The sequence below is a fragment of the Bombus terrestris genome, chromosome 11 (genome assembly GCF_910591885.1).
Source record: "Bombus terrestris chromosome 11, iyBomTerr1.2, whole genome shotgun sequence".
Lineage (NCBI taxonomy): Eukaryota > Metazoa > Arthropoda > Insecta > Hymenoptera > Apidae > Bombus > Bombus terrestris.
This window is the reverse complement of record NC_063279.1, coordinates 18,232,819-18,256,554: the sequence shown is the minus strand read 5'-3', so window position 1 is coordinate 18,256,554 and position 23,736 is coordinate 18,232,819. Positions and strand designations below refer to the sequence as shown.

General features: G+C 41.7%; 3 protein-coding genes across 8 annotated transcripts in view; 2 read left to right on the top strand and 1 right to left on the bottom strand.

Moving 5' to 3' along the window:
* Positions 1-3,011, top strand: part of LOC100652204 (alpha-actinin, sarcomeric) — a 14,224-nt gene extending 11,213 nt beyond the window's left edge. For all 5 annotated transcript variants that reach the window (XM_012314369.3, XM_012314370.3, XM_012314371.3 and 2 more), the window contains one exon: positions 51-3,011. In XM_012314369.3, the coding sequence (XP_012169759.1) occupies positions 51-209 (159 nt within the window). In that variant the 3' untranslated portion in view covers positions 210-3,011. The remainder of the gene's footprint in view (positions 1-50) is intronic.
* Positions 1,573-23,736, bottom strand: LOC100649549 (mucin-5AC). Of its 2 annotated transcripts, XM_020865323.2 has the most exons (18): positions 23,465-23,736; positions 18,313-18,373; positions 15,674-15,856; positions 15,304-15,563; positions 14,964-15,218; positions 14,708-14,893; positions 14,374-14,639; positions 13,830-14,296; positions 13,642-13,764; positions 12,813-13,560; positions 12,549-12,734; positions 12,390-12,479; positions 12,209-12,298; positions 11,648-12,131; positions 6,311-8,089; positions 4,619-4,802; positions 4,200-4,319; positions 1,573-3,509 (listed from the first exon to the last, which is right to left on the bottom strand). In XM_020865323.2, exons 1-18 carry the CDS (start codon positions 23,471-23,473, stop codon positions 3,058-3,060), a joined length of 5,943 nt encoding a protein of 1,980 aa, XP_020720982.2. In that variant the 5' UTR covers positions 23,474-23,736; the 3' UTR covers positions 1,573-3,057. The 2 variants fall into 2 exon arrangements, with proteins under 2 accessions (XP_020720982.2, XP_020720983.2); XM_020865324.2 differs by lacking the exon at positions 6,311-8,089 and having other exon boundaries at positions 23,465-23,734.
* LOC100642616 (allatostatin C) overlaps positions 4,723-23,736 on the top strand; it is a 60,861-nt gene continuing 41,847 nt past the window's right edge. The window contains exon 1 of the mRNA XM_012314365.3: positions 4,723-4,852. The gene's annotated coding sequence lies outside the window, so the exon portion shown is untranslated. The remainder of the gene's footprint in view (positions 4,853-23,736) is intronic.

Genomic DNA, 23,736 nt, shown 5'->3' with positions numbered 1-23,736 from the left:
ATCACAATTTTATTTCGAAATATTAATTAATTATTATTTGTATCGCGTAGCCATACATTTTGGCCGATGAACTGAGAAGAGAATTGCCACCTGATCAGGCTGAATACTGTATTCAGCGAATGCCTCCATACAAAGGACCGAATGCAATCCCTGGAGCATTGGATTATCGTTCATTCTCTACTGCTCTATACGGTGAATCAGATTTGTAAGGATACATATCAAAAATCATGAAAACTTTTTGGACGATTTCCATTTTAAAAAGCAGATGAAATGTTATTTGAAACGTATGCCGCACGTTTTGGTACTCTAACGCATCTTTATAAATTGAGAATCTCAACGCGATCAAAGAATCATTGACTAGCCTCAAGAAATATAGTATAATATTCGGAGCGTTTGGGATGAAAAGGCTCTAATACGTTTACACGTGTCACGAGTGTTAGCAATTTTTTATTCGTGATATTTTTTTAACGTAAAGGAACCTGAGCTATACCGATAAATTTTGATACACTGATATTTGCTAAGATGTCTATTCTCTATCGTTATCACGAGATGAAATTGACGTATAGCGCTCGATGAAGGTGGTCCGTACTTAAATAAGTCTGTACAGTGACAATAAATATACACAATTTAGATACCTTGACGTTAAAAGAGTAGCACAATCGAATACAACAGATTCTTCTAGAACGTTTGCTTCTTGCCTATGTCTACGGTGAGTCCTATAATTAGTAAGTTAATGTTTCAATTGTATATAAACATGTCCGAGAAGTCACATGAGTACCAATAATAGAGAGAATAATAAGCATTTCCTTTCCGTAAATGTTCCAGAAAAGGAGAGGATAATATAGTTCCATAAATGATTAATATGCTAAAATGGAAAACGTGATTAAACGGTTTATTATGTACAATTTTCGCGTGCATCGATATTGCAGTCGTACATATTGTTCAAAAAAATTCCATTTTATTGGGAGTATTTGTATATTTTTGAAAAAGCTGTTTAAATCGTATCATACAAAAAATAGCTTAATTTCTCCTTGGAAAGAAAAGTTTGATTTGTCTAAACGAGATGATTGTTTCAGTTGAAAAACTAAATATGAATATCTCACAGTTCCTATTCATATATAACCCAGCAGGAGATGATGGGATTTTCTTTATTTTTTTATAAAATAAAGCTTTGTAAAGAAATAGTTACTCAGATTTAAACGTAAGGCGCAAATCGATGTTCGTAAAATATGCGAAAATTTATAATGTGTGTATAAATTAAGAATATTAACGATATAAACGAATATTTGGAAATTCGTACATACGTACGAAACGACTTTCTCGCTAAGAATCCAGAAAATACTACGCTCGAAATCGAACACAACGTTCATATTTTTTTATAATAAGCGGCATAACGAATTCTTAACGAAAGAGGGGGGGGGGCCGCTTTTACATTTCGTAAATCGTATATTAAATAATAATGCGAAACGATGCTAAAGAAAGCAAATTATTTATTTATTTGAATTAAACGATTATTTATTATTGTTCCGATAATTAATTATGGTAGTAAAACAAAGCCACTTTTTCAAAGTATTTATTTTTATAAATATTTGACAGAAGTGATAAATGAAAGGCCACTGTAATATAAGACCCATTATGTAAAATTTTCAAATAGCAACCGCCATTCTTGGTGTCATGTTTATTAGATCACAATTTATATCAGCAGTCTAAATATCATTTTATCGAATCATTGTTATTTAAGGTCATGGAAGACGCTCGTGTGTGAAATGCAATTACTTATTTGAGAGGAGAAAAAAGTACTGTGACGTTTTTTGCTTTGAACTAGTGCTTCTTTAATATGTATCTTAACGCGTTTTACGAGTTCACTTTAATTCCTCTTACATTTATTTTTGTTAAAAAATAAAATTATTATTGGGCTTTTTATAGAAATGAACAACATAAAAAGAACTGGGGAGATCTACTGAACAGTATATACTGAGGCATATATATATATAAATACACAGACACACATGCACACGCGCACGCACACGACATACATACACAGAAGGTTGAGATTATGAACATCCATTTTGATATCGAAACATAATGAATCTGTAATAAGTACATATGTGTTCAATGTATGTATAGCCGAAAGAAATAGTTTTGAAAATCAAATTTTTCGATGCGTTCATATCGTATTATGTATACGTATACATTCTCATTAATAATCACATATATGCATAATTATAATTCTTATAATTTTAAATCATTTAATGTAACTTTTACAATCTTAATTCGATCTACACATCAGTTGGACAATCGTATCGTATTGCATATTACACTTGTCAACTATTCTACCTATTTTTCTTTTATCAGTTCCATCTTCCTCAGCTAGTTTAATAACAAAAAGCATTGTAAAATCAAACTATGAGAAAATAAAAAATGGTCTTTAAAGAGAGAAAGAGAGAGCGAAAGAGAACGAGAGAGAGAGAGAGAGAGAGAGAGAGTGAGTGAGTGAGAGAGGACCGTTCAAGTTTTGTATCGAAAATAAAGCGACAAGATTGGGTAGTTATTTTTAACGTATCCTAATATGCGTCATATCAAGTGGGCGATATAACAAAGGCTATTTAAATAAAAATTTCTAACAGTGTGGTTAAAAATGAATGCTTTTATTCCAAACGTAAAACTTATTATATATGTAATTCCGATTCAACTTTTTTGATCGAGTGCAAAGAGTTTTACAAGTACATGTATTTTACAAAGATACACTTTATTAAGTTTCTCGGTACTACATGTACTAACGCTTAAGTTATTTCATCGATACGCCATGCAATAAAGTAAACTAGATCTATGTATATACAATAACTATAATATTTACAGACAAATTTTTAACTATAATATCACCACGTTTCGTTTCCGTTAGATATGGCTACATGCGTTTGTAAAAATTTAGCCGAATCTTTCTTGTTCGTTGTATAATGAATTGGTCATGATTTAGTTTAAATATGAATTAAAAATTACTTTATGTCTGATCTATGCGACTTTTAAGACACTGTTTAATTAATGATTTAGGAAAAATTATTCTTTGCAGCCAAGTCCGGCTGACCAATTGCAAATACCACCGACCGGATCAAAGGATAGTTTATCGGGACAAGTGTACTCAGCTCCGATTACCTGACCGTTCACCATTCTGGCGCAAGTAATAAATTTTTTGCAAGAGTCGGGATGTGGAAAATTGCCTTGATCCAGACATCGGAAGGTTCCTTTGCTGGTGAGGAAGAGTTTTCCGTTGAAAGTAGATTTTCCAACCACCGATTCCTCCTCGTCCTCGTAATAATCGTAGTCGATAACAGGCGGTCGCCTAGGTCTTGTCGTTACATTTTGTAGAGTTTTATCCTTCGTCTTTGACTTTTGTCGATCTCTGAGACTCGGGGTGAATCTGAGGGTAGCTCTGCTTGTTGTCGCGTCCGTTCTAGGTGCAACCGTAGTGCTTATTTTGCGCCTCAGACCGTTCCTTAACGGTGGTCGACCTGATTGTGTAACTCGATTAGTTATTCGATCTCCAAAAACAAAAGAGACTAGAAGAATCCCGTTAGCACCCATGGAAGAACATAAAAGATGCATCAGCACGCATATGATTTATCCAGCGTGAAGAACGAGATGTGCCTGCACACGTAAGGATACAGGCAAAAAGGGAAAGAGTATCAATGTGCGTAAAAGTTATAATTGCATTAGTATTCATATTGGGCGTTGATACAGACGGTGATGGAAAAGGTGAAGAACATGATTGCAATTATAATAGAGTAGAAATGTATGGAAAGGACAAAAATATTAGCAAAACAGGTGAACGATTATGAAGTCGACGAGGTAGAGTTCTCAAAAGATGTTGATTAGCTTCCATTAAACCCCCAACAATGAAGTACATCTTCAATAAGAATAAAATGTGATTAGTTCTTGATGGTAACCTCGGCTCCTTAAAGGTTTTATAGTGTTTGAGTATCAGAATGGAAGAAGTACACGAATTAGAAGTAAGTAAATGGAAAAGTATCGTCCTCATCGATTGATTCGAAGAGTATGAGAAAATATAAGTCGAAAATTGCAGTGCAATGAGAAATTATGTCCCAAGTGATCCATGAACAAGAGTGAAATATGCGACCTAACATTTTAGTTTATATAAATTAAGAAATCTGATGGTGGAGGATTTAACAAGTTGAGTGTACCCGTAGCTGATGTTTGTGGAGACGGTGGATCTGCCAAAGTCACCGCGAATTCTTGTGCTCTACTACTTTGATCGATATCTTTTTCAGATTTCGCTGTTTCTGTTCTTTCATCCACGGCATCTAAAACACAATATAGAAACGTGTCTGTAAATTATTTCTACAATTATTTAATAATATATTCTCCGAAAACTTTTTATTTTATTTGATTAAAGGAGAGCATCTATTAAAGGAGATTTGAATTTCAAACATGTCGCGCACACAATTGTTTACGCAAACGCACGCGTTTCTAATGGTACGATATCTGGTCGACGCGGTGTTGTGCTTCGCAATAATTGGCGGGACGCGATCATGTTACAGAGTTTCGAGTTGTAGAGTATCATGGTTATGTGTAGATTTTATATTGTCGTATCTTCACTTACCGAGTTTTTCGTTAGCAAGAGTTTGAGACTTTCCGTCGTTTGAATGAGTTTTTCGATGATTCGCGAATGTGTTGGAAGTTTTGCTTTGCAATGTCGCCAAATTGAATGTAGTGGGTTTCCTCAACCTGGTTGATGGCAAATTTCCTGGTGTACGAGATGTTACCGTACTCTTCGAGGAATTCACCTGTTCGTAGAGCATACGCAGATTGTATTTTGTCTAGGTCCGTTAGAACGGTAAGTAGAATTTCTCATCGGTCAATCAAAAAATATTAGTCGACGGTCAATTGGTATAAGTTATCAACAAGAAGCTGATATTATGAAGTATTTAATATGTCGAGAACGAGTTCGTGAACGATTTTTTATAACCGATTAATGAAATTTGATTAGTGAAACATTACCTCGGTAGGAGATAACATAACAGAAACGCAAGATGCCTCGAATTTATGACGCGAATAATATATTAGGTCATCCCATAAGTTCGTGCCGACTTTTGTGTATACATTTCATGTGTCGATTTATAAACATACGGCGATAAGGGACCAATGCACTTGAAAAATGGGAAGAAGTTGTACAACGAGAGGGGGATTACATTTTTTCATGAAACTGAAAGGTATGTAAGCAATCTTAACATATATAACCGTTCGAAAAACGGAACGAACTTATGGGATGACTTAATAAATTCAAAATATGTTCATAGATAGCGCGTTGTAACAAATTTCAGTGAGATATCAAGAGCGTAGGATTCTTTACCTAAACGTTTGTAATTTTTGCGCTTCAGTTTAACATCGTAAGACTTATACCGATTGACATGTTGGCCGTTCTATTTTGAATAATCGTATTCAGTGCTAGGAAGCACTGAAACGATACATAAGAGAAGAGGAGCTAAGAATAATTAGAAGATAAGCGCGCGAGACAACAATGGCACTTCATTCTTGTGTTAAATTGCTGAATTTCGTAGCTAAGCATTAACCCTTTGCACTGTTGACATTTTACTGCCATTTCACAAGCATCAATGAACAAAGGTTATAGAGAAAGTTTCATAAACGTCGAGTTCGCGATAAATATACATATATGTAAAAGGAGCAAAGCACAAAGGGTTAAAATACATCGTAAGATGAAACAAAATAAGCATAACGCAGGCGCCCTAAAATATGCGACACACGCCTCGTAGAAGAAAAAAGTGTTAATTGATTTGAGGGTAGAGTAAAATCAGTGGTAGGTGAAGATTATGACGAAGATGGCAGAAAAGATGCTCGATGAATTTCTTCCGTAGATAATGATCCCTTCTGAAATACTTTTCCTCCTGCTGTTATACGATTTTTTTCGTTAATCGTTGTCACAGAAGAATCGGATCAACTCCTTTCTTTCGTTATGGCGTGAAATGAATGCCGCGATCGATCTGCGCTTTGTCGTATGCTTTTAAAGTCATCGACGAGTAGCTTTGTTCTTTTTTCGTTCGGATGTCTGGATAAACTACAAGGAGGTCTGATCGGTTTTGTCGTTTTTATTTACGGTTCGTGAATGTTGCGTATCCCACTTTGTTTAGTTAGATGTAAAGAGAGAGAAAGGGAGGGAGAGGAACAGCGAGCGATAGCGTCTGAGTTAGAATTACATATTGTAAAGAAATTGTTATACTTCTTTTTTTATGTCATCGCAAGTCGCAAGTGTAGGAAATTTAAAGTCTAAACTGACCTCAGACTCGGATCGACCGATATTTTCCTCGATCCGAAGACGTTCTTCTTTGGAGATAGCTTCTTTTCCGGTAAGATTTGCCTTTGGCACAACCTTCTTTTCCACGCTTGTCTCTTCCTTGTTCGCGTTTTCTCCATCATTTCGATTTTCTACAGAATTATCCGCTTTCGTTCTTTTCGTGGAGCCAGTTATCGCTTCGATTTGCTCGGATTCCTCCTTAGCTGATTTCTTCGTTACATTCAGTTTATCATCGCCGTTGACCGTGCGATTAGTTGTACGAGTGGTTGTATCAGAGGCAAACGAGTCGTTCACAGCTGTACTAGTAACAAAAGGTCTGCGGTGCCGCCCTCTGTAACTAATAACTCTACGACGAGGATGTTGCGTTCTCCTTGTTTCTTTTATCGAATCCTTTTGATCTTCGTTCGATGGGCTTACATAACGATGGTTCTGCCTACCGTCTTGAGATTTACGTCCAAACTCTTGATTAGGATTAAATTCGATCCTTTGTCGGCGGCGATTAAATTTATTCGCCGATCTTTCAGATTGAGTAGAAGGACGCGTCGTGATTGACAACGATGAACTCAATTTCGATTCTTCGCCATCCTTCACCACGTTTCTTCTAGCTTCGCCAGTTTGTTGAATGCTACTGACTTTTTCGTCTGTTTTTTCTGTCGAATAATTCTCTTGCAAATTTGCAGCATGCGTTTCATTTTCTATATGTAACCCTGTTTCTGTTACGGATTCTAAGATGTTTGTTTTAGTCGTGAAATTAGATTGTACTTCGGTTACAGAGGTTGAAGTGAAGTCAGTATTTTTAATAGACAGGGTAGCGTCGTCATTAGTCAAGGATTCACTGGTTGTAGAAACAATAGACTCGGGTTCATTAGGGGATAGAGAAGTAAATGTAACAGGTGAATCGGTCGGAGAAATTACGGGTATAGAAATCGAAGGTGCTGCATTTGTTTCCAAACTTGGTATCTCCGTAAAGAGATCCATATCTTTTTCTGTTTGCACTCGATTCGTCGATGGTGCTATACTTTCGTCTCTGTCTTTATCTTCGTTAATCATTGTGGAAAAATCGGGCTTTAAAGTTGTAATAACTTGGGTCGAAGATTTAGAATTTTCTTCGCTATCATTGTGGTTAAAATCGGTAACAATCGTTCTACCTGCATTGGGTTGTTCGATTTCGTTAGCGATCTTGGAAGAAACATTTTCTTTGCTTTCTATCGACAATGTTGTCCACTCGGTGGTTGATTCGTCGTTCTTTAATTGCTCTGGTATCGGATGTTCCGTTTCGCTTCTAGTAACATAAAAACCACGGGGGACTTGGCTTTGCAATAAATCAACTAAAGGAATACCACGCATAGTGGTAGGTTTTAGGGTGACAGTCGTTGACCAATCTTGTCGATCGATCCTCTTTTTGTTAGTCGATGAAATATCGTTTTCGTCGATCGCGATATTATCCTCGACGTAATACGTGTCTATACTATCCACGGATAAATCTAAATCATTTTGTATCGCGTAACCTGTCTCTTCGTTTTGATCATGCTTATTCGGCATTAAAGTTGTTGGTTCTGCATTGAAAATTGTATCATTCCGAACAGTTGTTCCCTCGAGAATGCGGTTCGTGTCTTTTTCATGCGATAAAATCTCTTCGTCCTTCGCTCTAAGAGGAAACAAGCTCAAGAATATGGGTGACGGACTGCTGGCGTATTCGTTCGTTTGATAACCAATTAGTTCCTTGAGGGTTGGTAGTCTATTGACTTCCGAGCTGGCGACCTGAAAATCAGAAGAGGGTAGTACGCTTAATGACGATCTTCCGAAACCTTTCTCTTCGATCTCTCTCTTTTCAGCATTCTCGGGGCAATCTCTTTTTGTCTTAAACGAGAAGAGAGAGAAGGTAAAGAAAGTGGACGATCCTCTGCGCTGATATCGGTGATTCTATGCTGATTTTCTGGTTGTCAGCTATAGAGGTTTGACGATCATTGATTCGATTATCCTGGCAGCTTTGTTCCGGTATTCAAGATCGGGGAAGCTAGTTGACAGTGATTCGACGAAGGACAGAAGAGGAGAGAACTTTCACCTATTTTTTGATTCGTAGATCGTTAGATATCTTGTGAATTTTTGATGATACATGATAAGGATAATCGTGTCTATATATATACATTATCGATGAACGATTCGAGAAGACGCGTTTTATTACTTGGTAGAGTCCCTACTGCCGATCAAATTGTTGAACACCGATTCGATCTCGATCGTGGACGATTCATGAGATTCCGTGGTGAATCGTGCCTGATAAAGAAATTCACCCTCTATGGGCAACGTGGATCTTTCGACTTGGCCCTGGCGAATCTCATTCACCGATTCGTCCTCGTTTTCTTCCGATTCATCCAGAGAATCCGTAGATCTTTCCAGCGTACCGGAGATCGGGGAGGCTGTAGTAGCAGGATGTTCCAATCGAGCGATCGTAGTCTGAAGGGGAATCTTCGTGGTCGACGTTAACGAAGAGTATTTCGTTTTTATCAGAATCTTTTGTCTTTCCGTGGTGGCCGATTCCTCGACGGATGTGACCAACCGCGTCACCAGCGGTTGCGAAGAAGGCGTAGTCACGTAATCTCCATCTACGAAGTTTTGAACCTCCGCTCGTTCCTCGTTCAAACTCGTCCAAGTAGTCGAATCTACCTCTTCGTTTTGATTGCGCGGTGTCGTTCGTAGAGATTGTTGCCTTCTATAAGCATCCGCCACATAATCGAATTTCTTCGCTGGAATCAGAGTCTCCGTGACCGGTGCTTCTGTGCTGGAAACTGGACGTCTCGCGTAGAAACGCGTTCTCACCTGCGTCGAGGAGTCGAAGCTGGGCGATTGCGTAGCATCTGCAAGCGATTTTTCGTTCTCTTCTCCCTGATTCCTCGTTATCTCTCGATATTTGTAACGCGTTCTCGGTTGACGAAAGTTCTGATATCTAGACTTTTGATTGTTCGATTCTCCGGATTCTTCTGGTAACGAATCGAGAGAATAAAGACCCCCCACACTTGTTGTTTTCTTCAGCGATTCTGGGACTCTATAACGAGGACGAATCTCTGGTGAATGATTATTAAAGGATACCGATCGATGGCTTTCTTCATTTTCTGAGGATTCGTCGACGTTTGCGGAGTTTTTATCGAGTGTTGTTTCGCTTTGTACAGTTACCGGAAACGGTGAACGTCTTTCACTGGTCGATGGAGTAGTGTAGCGATTCCAGAATTCTTCCGATTCCCTTGCGGCGGATGGAGTAATAGGGTAGAAGGTTTCATCGTAGGCTCGATTGATTCTTGGAGTAGCATTTTCGACATCACGTTGCACTTCCAACTGCAATCCCTTCTCGTCGCCGAATTTATTCTCATCTATGAAATCTTCTTCGATAAATCCCGTTGTTCTCGCGGTTGTAGAGGAGACCGGTCTACGACGAACGAACAGACTCTTTCTACGTTTCGACAGACCCACTTCGCTTCTCTCGCTAGTTAAAGGCACGTGGGACGAAGTTTCTATATTTGGATACCAATTGTTGGTGACATTTTCCGAAGAAGAAGAAGCAACTGGCCGCCTGCGTACAAATTTCTTTCTCACGTATCTGGAGTCTAAATAGTACGTCCTATTGTATGTCTCTAACCTACGGTTGGATTGGAAAGCCACGGAAGGTGTAGTGAGCTGCGAAATAGTGGTTGGCAGGGCGTCCAGTTCGTTCCTCGATGGTAACGTTTCATCCGAAATATCATTCGCGTCGGTGAAATTAATTAAGAAATTCGATGACGTGGTTGATTCCGTTGCATCGGTTTCCACTGTCCACTCTTCCTTGCTTGTCGTGGAATCGACCGCAACGGCGGTAACATTATCGATTATCGTCGAGGCCATCGTAACGACATCGGGTTCGAAGAAACCAGTGTCACTGATCACAGTTTCTGCAGTCGACGTTTCCAAAGTGATTCCTGTGAATCCATCGGTTGTATCCAAGTCGATCGTTTCTGCCGTCACAGATTCGGTCGTTGACAAACCGAAATTTTCCGTCGAAATGTCCGACGTTTCAGCGACGATCGTACTTGTCGGATCTTCTCTAGGAGTCGTAGATCGAAATCTAAGTAAAATTTGATCCTTTTCCGTGGAAGAAGCAGCATCTACCGTGGATACCGTGCTTTGAACCGGCCGAACACGCTTGATCACTTTCCTCCTACGGGGAATTAGTTTATTTTCTTCTTGTTCTGCTTGCGATGCAGCTGTCGTGCTCGGTGTAACGGGCCGTCTTCTTAGCAGAACTTTTCTGCGCCTCGGAACAGCAAAGTTTATATTCTCTTCGTTAATCGTTTCGGTATTGTTCGCAGGAAGGACGATGGTTACGTTTGGATCAAAATCTTGCAGTTTGATAGCGCTATCGGTCGTTGTAAGGACTTGATCGAACCCTTCGCTAGGATCGACTCGATCGTCCGTCTCCGTGTTCACTTCGTTCTCTATTGTCAATTCCGTGGTACGAACAGCTTCGGCGGTGTTCGTCTCGGTATCTAAACCAGTAATCGTAGTTTCTTGCGTTTCCGGTGATATCGTCGTTGGAGATAAAACTTTATCGGTTTCGTCTATGGAATTCACGATCGGTCGTTCGGTCGTAGTTACAATTATGGGTATGGTGGTGTCGTTTAAAGAACGATCGACGATCGATTCCGTTGTTGTAGTAGATGTCGAAGAATAGAAGAAATCTGGCGCGGCTTCGCTTGTTTTTTCTTCCGTCTCCTTTTTGAATTCACCAATTTCTACGTTGTTTCTTTTCCTCGTATATCTGGTCCTGGCGTACACGTCTCTGTTCAATATAGTCGGCTTTTTGAATACCTTGATGTTGGTGATTTTATCGTTATCTATCTCGTCCTTAATCGTATTTTTCGATCTCGAAGATAAGTTTCTTCTGGGATAACCTTGGGCGATCCTAACGATAGGACTGTCCTCGAGTTCGTTAGCTTTGGTGGATTCGGTGGTGGTTTTAGCAATTGGCCGGCGGAACCGCGTTCTCGAAGCATCCGTGGTAACGGCCGTGCTAACAGGAGCTTCCGTAGTTCGAATGCGTTCTCTAACTACGGAGTTGGACGAATCTTCGTTTCTAACTTTGAAGGTCGGCGGCGTGTATCTACTCACTCCTCTGCTTTTCGACCTTCCACGAGTGTGCGCTGTCTCTTTGACAACGCCGCCGCGAGAAGATTCGATTTGCTCGTTCTCAGTGGTCGGCTCGTTTCGACCGGCGTTCTCCTGCCTCGGTCTTAATCGATCTCGTCCTACCAAAAAGGACGAGCGCGTTTGGTTTCGCGACGATATACTCACCTTGGACCTCGTCTGATCGTTGGACGGTGACAACGGAGTGGTGGTAGGCTCGGTCGTAGGTCTATTTCTTCGGTTAAAGCTAAAAGGCCTTGGCTGAGATACCGATGCGGTGTTGATCCTTGTATTTGGAACCGACAACGTAGATAAGTTCGCTGGTGCCGTAGTTAGGAGGATTTCCGTAGCCGAATCCTCGACGAGTTTCACAGATTCGGTGGTAGTCGAGCTAGCCTCTGGAGTCGTTGTCGGAATCGGCTTTTCCGTTTCCGAGTCGACAAGGATATCGTTCGGTGTCGAAGATAGGCCAATCAAAGGTAAAATGTTGATCACTGGACTCGTCGCGGTGGTGGTATCCACCTTTTGATCGATTTCGGTCGCTTCGCTCGAGATCGATTCCGTAATTGGTTCTTGGCTAGTGGATGCCACTTGCGTAACAACCTCCGTAGGATGTGAAGTCGTGCTTCTGAATCTTTGAACGCTAACATATCTAAAGAATATTTAAAGAATTAGATAACAGTCGCTCGAAGTTTACTAGATGGCGGAGATTGTTTTAGATATAGAAACCTGGATTTAGTTGTCTGTGGACTTTCTTCGTTTGCGGATGAACGAGATTCCTGATCTCTGGTATTTTCAGAAGAACTCGTCTCGGTATTTCTATAATCGAAAGAAGCAAATTATTCGCTTTTCGAAATTGTATTCTCTTTACTTTTGGCAAACAGCGATTTTGAATTAAACACAGACTTACTTGGGAAACACGCTGGGACGCCGGCGTCGGGTGGGAATAGGTGCCTCTTCTTCCGTGTTCTTATTTTTCTCCTCAACGTCGTTCTCGTATCTGAGGGATTTCCATTGCAGCGTTTACAAGAACAACATCGTCCTCCTGCGTTTATTCTCTTTCACTTACCTTGAGGTGGAAGGTCGAGCGCGTCTGATGTTGATATAATTAGGCGTCGCTCTCTGCGTCGAGCTAGCTAAGAAAGGATTGCTAATAGTCTGTTCCTCGGATGAAGCTACATCCGTGTTATCTTCATCGAGATCTTCTTCTTCGTCGAGTTGCTCGTCTTCGATCGGCGGTTCCTTCGTAGACGGCCTGTATCAAAGGAACGAAACGAACGAAACGTTATAGTTACGCAATGAATGAAACATCAGAACGTGCGATATCACGTACTTTGGTCTCTCGATGGTCACGTATTGCGGTTTTTGCGAGCGCCTCAAACTCTTTACTTCCGGAACCTCATCCAGTCCCTCGAATTGCGCACTTCCTGGCCCATTCGCGTAATTTGTATTCGTAGAAGTGCGTTGCCTATTTGTAACTTTACCAGCTTGTCGATTCAGTACACGTTCGTACAAAGTGCGACTTATCGTAGCAGGAGTAGCGTTTACGCTGCCAGAATTCGCACTGTTGTCAGCATTCTTGTCTTGAAGTAACAGCTGCTTTTCTAGTTGCTCTATACCACCTGCTTTCTTGATCAGCATTATTAGCTCTTTGATAACCCTAGGATCCTCTTCGTCCTCAATATTGGTAATCTCAGGCTCATTTTTCCCAACCTTCGAGGTGGTCGAAGGCGCTTCTGTCGTACTCGTAGTCGTAGTCGTACTAGGCTTGTTTCTGGTAATCGTTTTATACAAAAGCGCTTTCGGAGTGGTAGTCGTTTTAGGTTCTTCTTCCTCTCCTTCTTCTTCATCCTCCTCTTCGACTTCGTCGTCGTCCTCGTCGTAGTACTCGTACTCTTCCTCTGTGTCTGGTTTTTCGGGGGATGGTCGACGCGTAGTGCTATAGAGATAAGTGGTACGGCTGGTGGCAGCGGTTATCGGCGCTCTGGTCGTCGACGCGGACGACTGAGAAGTTTTCGATTTGGGACATACAACGTTACGCGGATAATCGCAGGAATCGGCTGCCTTGTTAAACACCAAACCTGCGCGATCGAAGGAGAATCATTTTTAGAACGAGTAGACGACCTGTGAAATGGATTTTCGGATAATTGCGATTGAATTACCAGAAGGACACGTAAACTGGTGCGCTACTACGCCAAGACCTCCTGGGCCGCTCTCCAAACACCAGAAATATTTCTTGCAATCTCGGGGATGCGGGAAGAATCCTTCGTCTTCGCACTTGAAATCTATCGAAAACAAAAAGTTAATATTTCTGCGGTGTGGCGTTTGCGAAATATCGCGGCTAAGTTACCTGTCCCGGGATCGGGTGTCGTTGGCGGCTCCGGAGTAGTCAGTTTATTACTCAACGATTTTTCGTTCGAGTTGCTGTTGGTTTCTTCTTTGCGGCGAGCTTGCTTTCTACGATTCCGATTGGAACTCGATCGATCTTTCGATGATCTCCTTTTATTCTTGTTGCTGGGTCCTTCGTTTTTGTTCGCAGTCTTAACCGCGTTTCCTCTCTCGGAGCTATCTTCTTCGTCGGAGGATGGGTCGTACGATCGTCTGTCGACTCGTTGATCCTCCTCTTCCTCTTCGCTGATTTTAGGACGCGAAAACGTCCGATACTTTGGTCTCGAGGAGGACGCTCGGATCTTCGGGGCAGGCGCTGCAGTCGTGGTACTTCGTCTACCACCTTTTCTTCTTACGGTATTGCTCTGAACACCTTGAGCTCTGGGTTTCTTACGATTGTCCACTGTCTTTGATTTCTGAACGGTATTCCTGAAGTTTCAAAGGAAACATCGCTATCGGTGTCGTTGAAACTGTAAAGCGGCGGTTCGTCGACACGGTGTACTTACGAGCTGTCTGTCAAGAGCATCTCTTTAGCCGCTTCGATCAGAGGATACGGACGATCGTGACATTTGCCTCGGAAATCGTCGTTGTCGATCGTCCAAAACATAATTCCCCCCAAGTTCTTCTCGTTCGCGTATTTGGCTTTTAACTTGACTATATCTTCGTCGTCGTAACCTACCCATTGGTCTCCCTTGTACGCATAAGGACCCATAGCTTTTGCATTCGGCTGAACCACCTGCCACTCGTCCGATTGCGCTAAGCTCTCGCAAATCTGTGGAAGCGGTATCGTATTATTTGGTCTTAAAATTAGTATCGCGATGATAAACGGCAAAAGCTAACTTCGTAGTAAGCGAGGTAGCCTTTCTCGCGGGTCGCGTCGCCTTCGACTCCTGGACCATCGGCCGGTGAACCCAGATCAGTGGCATCCTCGTTGAAAAGCGTGTAGGATCGGCCGTACGTTGGAATTCCTAGGATTATCTTGGCCGGAGAGGCACCCTTTTTCAGCAGATAGTTCACAGTGTAATCCTGGAAACGTTATCGCCAGCGTTAGCGTTTACGAGATTCCACACACCGATCCACACTGCGTAAGTCTTACGATCGTTAACTCGGTGTCGTAATTGTATTCGTTGTCCTCTTCCAGAGGATACAAAGGAGAGTGATGATCGACGGCTGGTTCGTAAGACGAGTGGTAGTCATACGATAAAAGATTGATGAAATCCAAGTATTCGTTTAATCTAGGAATATCGTAGCCTTTGTCGATGTACTCGATACCAGCTGGCATCGCCAACGTTAGTAAAAGTCTCGGTCTTCCGGTCTTTGAAGACTCCCTCTCAAACTCCTCTCTCAGTTCCTTTGTAATCAAATATGAATGGTTTCGGGAGAAGCATAACGCGTACAGTTAGCTAGATCGGTGAGATATTTATTTGTTACTTTACCTGCACCAAGCTGGCATAGTTGTCTTTGTCCCGAGGCTTTCCACCGTCCCTAAAAGCTGGATATTCCCAGTCGAGATCGAGACCGTCAAAGTGATTCTTTCGAAGGAATTTTATGGCATTCTTGACGAATTCTCGTCTTCTGTCAGGGTCGGCAACCATCGGAGAAAACCTACTGGAGCCTTCGTTCCAACCTCCGATAGCCAACAGGGTTTTCAAGTTCTTGTTGTATGTTTTTAAGCCAGTGAACTTGGCGTATCCACCTTTAAAAGTTGCGCAAGGTTAATCGATGCAATTTTTTTCGTGTTTGGACGAATCTGGTTTCTCGTTCTCTCTCTTTCGCTCTCTCTTTCCCTCTCTTTGTTCGTCATACCTTTCTCGATGTCTTGGTATTTGTCGAAAGGCTTCAAGGCATTGTCCTTGGTGAAACCACCGAAAGCGTAGATTAGATGGGTGCATAAATACGGATTGATGTTTTGCGGCGAGAACTTGGCAGTGCCTGGTCGATAGATCGACCAGTTTGTATAATAGCATACGATCTTGCGTTCGGCGTTACCTGCGTTAAACCGAGTATTCCTTTGTTAATTTCGTTTTGTACAGGTGCTTTAGCTAGCGTAACTCTTTCATAGAAAGACAAGCACGAGTGGTCGACAGAGAAACTTTGCGGAGAAATTGAAACGCGATTGAACTTTCATTTGTCGAGCGAGAAACAGATTCGCGAATCGCATACGCCATGAATTTTCATGATTGTAATCTCGCGTTAACACAAACGAATTGCCTTTCTGACGTAAATCTATATAATAAAATCTGTCGTACTTGCTACTTTTATCGCTTTTTACGCGTTTAACGAGAAGAAAATTACCGGCGTCGGATAACAGTGCCAGTTTGACGATAATTGCAAATTGTTCGTTAATGCTTATGCACAAGTACTTACATTATGCCGGAAATATGTCAAACCCGGTCATCAGTGATCGCTCATCGTGTTCGTAATTTAGAATTATACGTATATACTCGTAGATAGTTAGTGAGAAACACGGCGACTGGTGCGTCGCGATTTCTCTTTTATTTTCACACGTTTCCTTCATTGATAACCCGATTTGCAGTCGCCTTGACGAACCGTTGTCGGTACTCGCTTTCGATCGGGAATTATCTTCGATGCTTTCACTGATCGCGCACGAATCGAGGCCGTTCAGAAAGAATGTAAAAATCGAGTACCTGACCCTGACCACCCACGTGGCACAGAGACTCGTCAACTCGGTCAATGATTTTGTTTAATCGATCTCTGATAATGCACTGTTCAACTGCATTTCAGTCGCTACCGGTCTTCGGTTATTACCAGGAGTTTTCTAACATGAAATTCTATACACCGAATTGGAAAGTTTGTTTTCGTTTTCGATTTTCATTAGCAATATACTAGCAATACGTAAGTAGAAGTAGAATTTTATATAGTTTCCACGATCGTTTTCCTCGATTCGCACGCTTCGCGCAAAGCGGAATTGTGCTTGCATTCGTGTTTGTGTCACGACTGACAGAATAATGATAATCGAGCAAGGAATAGGAACTACACCCGGGGCAAAGATCGACAGCGATACAGAAAGCGTCCGAGATTCTGTTTCATTCCTACACGCTGGCGATAGTTTCGCGTTATATGAACGTTACAGAGACGGTAATGGAGTTAAGCACAGCGCATAATACCAGAGATAATATCGGTAAGAGGCTCGAGACACGCGGTGTTACCCGCAAATCTGGAATTCCTACCGCAGCTGTATCAAACACGCTGTCCACCTGCTACCGAGACCGCTAAAACGCTCTGTTTCTTATTTCTGATCCTGATTATCGATGTTTGAACGAGCATTGTCGCTTAAGTACGACGTCCTACGATCGAAAAGAAGTTAGTGGTCGTTAGATCTACAGGATACGTACAGTGTCTGGTATACTTAATGATCCGAAGCAATTGATCTCGTCGTTAGAAACTACGTTACGTTTTATAGCTGTGCGAAGTAGCATTAGCAATCTCGCGACGCGAGAAATTTTGCGAGTGTTCTTTCTTTCATTGGAATATAGATACATATCTATGTAGGTATAGTACATCTTCATTTATCGCAACGAGATTTTCGTTAATGCCCGATTAAGTGAACGTTTACCGATTGAATTCATTTATCTGAACACGAGCTTCTATTACACGAACGAAAAATAATAGCAGGAAAATTGATGAGCTGTTATCATATGAATTCTAATTGTGTAAACTGTTTGTCTTCCGACAAGATCGGATAAATGGAATTCTATCCTAATACGCGATATATGTACACGATAGATCGCGATTGTATCTTTATCGTACTTTTTTATCGAAATGATTCGTCACGTCGACTATAAGTTTTTTTCTGTAAATCGGGCAACGATTATCGCATCGATTACGAAACACGGAGTAGAAATTTGGCGAGAACGATCGCATTAAATATCCCGACAGTTTTATGCTTACAATGTTCATACTTTCGAGGTTTATTGCCCCTTTCCCTATACATATCGACTACACCTCGAATGGGGCCCCGTTTTTGCTTCGATCGTTTTCTCCGAGAAGGTGCATACGTTTCACTGGTCGAGATCTGGCGAGTTCAGTGAAACTGCACCCGCGTGCGTGCACCGATCCCCACGTGCTGCACCGGTTATGCTAGAGAAATTACAGGAGAGAGATCAGAGACTCGGTCACAAAGTAAATGGGCTATTCGTCGTTCCAACCTTGTCGACCCAATTTTTTATTTCGATAGGAACAAGCGCAAGTTTTATTCTTACTGTATCATCTGTCTTTCAGTCATTCGTTCGCAACGGTAGATCAAAAGATCGCGACGATAATTATCGTTACTAATTAATCGCTCTTATAGGATAAACTCGTAGTGTCGATTCGCGGGCTGTTTCTCAACTTGGAATTTGGCTATCGCACGTCTTGCTTTCCGCCATCGACTCGGAGACACGAAATTACTTCTCCAAGTACAAGTTCCGTTTGGAGATACTCACCGTTGTGAATCGTCGCAAGCAGAATGCTTAAGCAAAGTAACAGCGACACTGTTCGGTTCTCCTGTAACGGAAAAGCGATGCGGCGCATTAATAATTTGTTATTCGATGTGCCTACGGAGCACGAATAATTAACTGTATCTGCGTGTAAATGGCTTCGTGGTCAGTTAGCGTGAATGACGCGTGTTACGGTGAAACTGACCACGTACTTACCTATCTTCATCTATGCCTAGAGTAAACACGATGCGTACGTGCAAGAATCAGCCTTCTTTCGTTTAATAATAATATATTTATTAATATTCTCTACACATAAGCGAGAATGAGTAGCTTCTGAAATTTTGACGGAACTTGGCAGCCACGAGCAATTTTCATATTTTTCTACACGAAATCACGGACGAAATTAGCATCTTGCGTAAGTTTATCATAAGAAGGCTCTTAATATGATACTAAAAATCGTGACGCGATAATAGCGTGGCCCGTCGAAATTAACGAAATAAGTAGATGTACTTATCAACAGAATAAGTAGACACGCTATTCGTTGTAGCCCGCGGCTACAGTGTGTTAATCATCGTAGCGTTAAAGACTCGCTATAAACTTTCATCCAATCTATCTCTACGATCGATCTCCGTTTCGAATTGTGGTATTAGAAGTAGATCCGGCGATTTGTGCGCTCTAAATTAAAAACTCCCACGTCGACTAAGATACTAAGGATAACGTTTTAACCGTGGAAAGAGAAGCTATCGATCGATCGATGAACGGCGGGTCGTTATGGGATCGCGTTGGCGAGCAGCGCACCTGCCAACATGCAGCAGAGATTCCGATTATATCGAAGACCTCGAGGATATATCGACGTATCCGGCAAATAGAACAGGACCGTGACACCCAACGAGCCACTCCTCGTTACGTAACGAGTGCGTAAAGAGAAAGCAAGAAGAAAGAACATCGTTCCGCGACGACTTTCTCGTACGTTTCGGCCAGCGAGCGCGTTACGTTAACGTTACATCGTAACGTCATTCCTGACGATAGAACAATAATTAGCATGGCCGGGAGAAGAAGCTGAGAAGGCTTGAAAGGACCGTCGTCGATCGCGCATTCCACTATTACGATCGACAGGGGTGCGCCCGATTTTTCCGCTTCTTCGTTTCAACGGAGTAACGCCAAATGATATCGTTTTCCGACACAAGCAGTTCGTTTACAAGCAGAATAAAGAAAAGAATTTTTGATTTCTCGTTGGAAGATTTAAAATCGGAACATCGCGTGGCAAAGAGAAAACAGTCGCGATTGAATAAATTGTATGTATAGCCGCACGCTAACATGGACGTGGGTGAGTCGAAAATTCCCCGCGGACCTATCTAAATGTCAAATAACTTTCTACGAGAACGGCAGACTCGTAGTTCTACAAGCGCGCTTCAACCGGGAAATTGTTCTGGCTAGCGACTGCAAACGATACGGTGTGCAACGCGTGAAAACCACCTGCTCCACTGACAAGTTCCATTCGGGAAGTTTCATAACCGGAACGGAAATATTCACTAGGAATTCGGTGATTCCGATCGTCACGGAAGCTCCGACTGTTATCAGTTATCGCTGTGCAAACTTTGAAAATGTAGATATTTCAACTGGTTGTTTAGAAGTGAAAGCGTAATTATATTTGAACGTTATTCGTTGAATTCCAAGATTCTGTTCGTATCTATCCAAAGATTTAGCAAAGAGATTGAAGGTGCCGTCCGGTGATTTCAATGCTAGCAATAGCCGTAAAGACCTGAATTCGAACCTCATCGATCATAGATGATTCGCAAGTTTTGATTGTTTTTACCAGGAAATGTCAATCGCAGGTACTTTCGATTCCTCATGCAAAAAGAAAGACTATTACTCGATGTGAAAGCAGCGGGTAATAGGAATTATCGATACAGGAAAGACAGGAACACGTTACTTGGACCAAAAGTTACATCGATTCGGCCACTGATCGATACCCTGTAATATGTGGCAATTATCGAAGTTCAACGTTACGCAACCGTTTCAATCGGAACCGATTATTTGGCATTGGATTATTTGGAACTGGCGACGAATCGTCAAACGAGCAACTTATTTACATTCGATCCGTACGACCGCCACTGGACACGCTTCGAGTTCCTGTGACATTTGAACGGCTCGTTGACGTCCAGACGATTTCGATGACTTCACCCTTCGCTTTAATTCCGTTACTTGTTGTCGATGACTCAACACCGAGACCTTTTCAGAGAATCAATCGATACGTGTATTATGTAGAACGAGTCGCGTCAGTTTAGATTTAGAACCGGGATTCTCGTGCGTTGCTCTACGAGCAAAAGTAGAAGGCTAAGCTTCTCGAAATATTTTGTCCGGCAGATGGGGAATTCCATCTTCTAAGTTTAGGAAAACAGGCACGTTGAGAAAATAAGTGTCAACGACGTTCGTATCGAGCGAAACAAAGGTCGACAGTGAAACACGCTCGCGAGGATCTTTCGATATTCCAGGCACGCAGGGACGAAAGAACGAAATGAGAGATAGTTAATTTTATCGTAACCTTGAAGATCCAGAATCTAGTACCGGTAGCTGTAAACCAGTTGCAAAGGTTACCGGACGATTCGTGCGACATTGTAACGAGGGTTACCATATTCAATGACTTTAATTATTTCGAATCCTGTATTCCATATCGTTTCTCATATCGTGATGAAATTCTCGTTCGATTACAGCTCCGATACCCTTCTGTTCCTGAGATTTCCAATTATCGCCGCAATCGCGAATCGCACGGAGAAGCAACGATCGTTTGGTAAGATTCAATTATGAGTAATCTTGAGAAAGAATGGTACCGTGGATTCGCTTAACGTTGATCAAGTGGTAATTGAAGATCGGGATCAGCAATAATGGAAATTGCATCGAGTTGCGTCCGTTTCTAAACTGTAGACTACTTGTTGGGTTTTGAAAATCCAAGTTAAAATCGGTTAGCCTTAAACGAAAGAGTAATTTATTGTTTCACATCCCTATGGAACATGTAGTCGAAAGTAAAGTCGAGTCGGGTCGATCTATCTCTGGCGGATAAATCTAGCGTGGTTTGGTCACTTTTACTTTCCATGGAATTCGCTTCGAGGCACCGGACTCTCGCTCTGTTTACTAGGAAAACGATCGTACCCTTAATTAAATCTTCTTTATCGTTCTTAATTACCAGAGGGAATCCTGACGATTCGCAACATAATGGAGTTCGGTGGTCCTCGTTCTTTACTTTATTCATTTACGTTTTTCCTTTCGTTTCACTATTTTCAGTTCCGCATTCGGTTCGGCGATTCCTGATTTCGTTCTTTTTCTGTATTTTACAGTCGCAAGAAATCGACCGTAAAACATGGAAAATTATGCGGGATCCGTGGAATCCGGCTAGCGTCGTTAGGAGAGATCGAAAATGCAAATCGGAGCAAGATCATAAAATCGGATGCCCGATATAACGTGAAATGTGTCCATGCCTTTTTTAATTTCTTTATCGATAAAAAAAGCTTACTTTCTGCCGTAAGGAGGCAGGTCATAATTGACGACTAAAAGGAAAGAAAGATCGCTGAACGAGTCTCTGAAAGGTCAGCAGATGGCCTTCCTTGCACGCTCCAAGTACTTTTTTCGTTCTTTTCTTCTCTTCTCTCGCTTTTAGTCTTCGTCCACTGTCTGCTTTTTCCGTCCGTTCGTCCGTAAGCGAACAAAACATTCCTTTGCCAACATTTTTTCCAAGGACGTTATAAGTTCGTTCGAAAAGTTGGTCCAAGCTCTATTAGCTATCCTAATGATTTCCCTGCGATGTGAAAGCGATAACGTTTAATTAAACGGAATAGATTATACATTTTACAGTTGGTTGCGTCAACCGATTGCACAATTATTTCTGATTGATTCCGTCTATGGTTTAGTTAATGGTTTTCGAAAAATGCCTGTAGCATTTCGAATTTTACGTTGTGTAAACGTTACAGAAGTCTTGGATCGGCCCTATTCGCCATGGATCGCTCTTCCAAGGACGCGCGTAGCTGTTTCTTCATCTCGAAGCTTAGACATGCTACGTTTATTTTCTGCCATAGGTGAGAAAGTAGCACGATTCTGATCAAAAGAAGGTGCCTAAGTACTTATGCGTGTATGTAAAATGATATTTTCGGAGCAAGTACATAGGATGGTAGGATGTTGGTTTGGGTAAAGCGGGTAAAGAAAACTGTTACGACCTCGACTGTTTTGCAATCTCGAATTGCTACATGCATTCGCTCCTTCTTTGCTTGTCGCGGTGGCTTAAAGTGAAGTGTGCAGTTGAAGGCAGTGGTATGGCTCGAATAACCGGTAGATTTCCTCTCCCTCCTCTACCGGCAGGAAGCCGACGATCGTTCTCAAGTATTTGATATGCATGTAGATCTCGCCCTCGAACAATCCGGTCAGCCCAGCCCCAACTTTGAAAACGCGCGGCGCCGCTCTACGAGGATTTCGTCCGATGATGCTACCTACAATTGCCACAGGATTCTACATTCTAGTCTATCTTATCTTTCTTTCAACGGTCTAGACTGTTTTCTTCCTCGGAGAAACTAACGTTTAGCAGCAGTCATAATTTACTGAATAAAGTATGGAGAAAGTGATATCGATCAACGACCTAAAGAAGTTTTGCGGTGCCGCAAGTTTATTTTTGATGCACCGAGTTCTGACGTCCAAATCATATTTCTTGATTATCGATTCATCTCCTTGTAAGAGAACACCCTACGTTGCCTATTAACTTGCCACAGCGAACCGTCGAAACGTGGATGAGAATTGGGTCAACCTAGACCGAAAAGCCATAGGAAGATGAACATCGAACCACTCACACGGTGTTTTTTTACGTCATGATTATCATTCATTCTCGCAACGAGAAAGTTCCTTAATGCCATGCTACCGTTACTTGTTGAATTTTTTACCTAAATTTTTCGAGCGGCTTTTTAAAGAGACCTGTCTTTTCTCATATAAAATTTTAATGAACTCTTTGCCAAAGGAAAAGATCGATAAAGGTGTAAATAATAACACCTTTGTGGTACTTAAGATGACTAGAGAATCTTTACAGGATCTTGCGTCTGTGTGCCAATTCTTATACTTAATTCGATGTTAACTGCGTTTTTGTAAAAGGAACAAAATTAGCTAAAGTATCTGATCTTACCCAATCCATTTTCGTTGTTTGATTATCGATCCCCGGTTGTCGATTGTCTTCGTTGGAAATTCGTCAGGTCGAGCACATCGCGCACTATGCTTGCATAGACACGACTTCTCGATTCCCCGTGCACACGTTTCCGGTGCACTCGCGACCTTGTACCTGTACGACGACACCGAAGGACACTGAAAGAATCGCGTGCACCGTTCTCCAGGGCAAGGAGTATGAGACTAAGTGTTGAGCAGAAGGTGGAGAAGGCACTGTTACTTTCATGGGTCGTT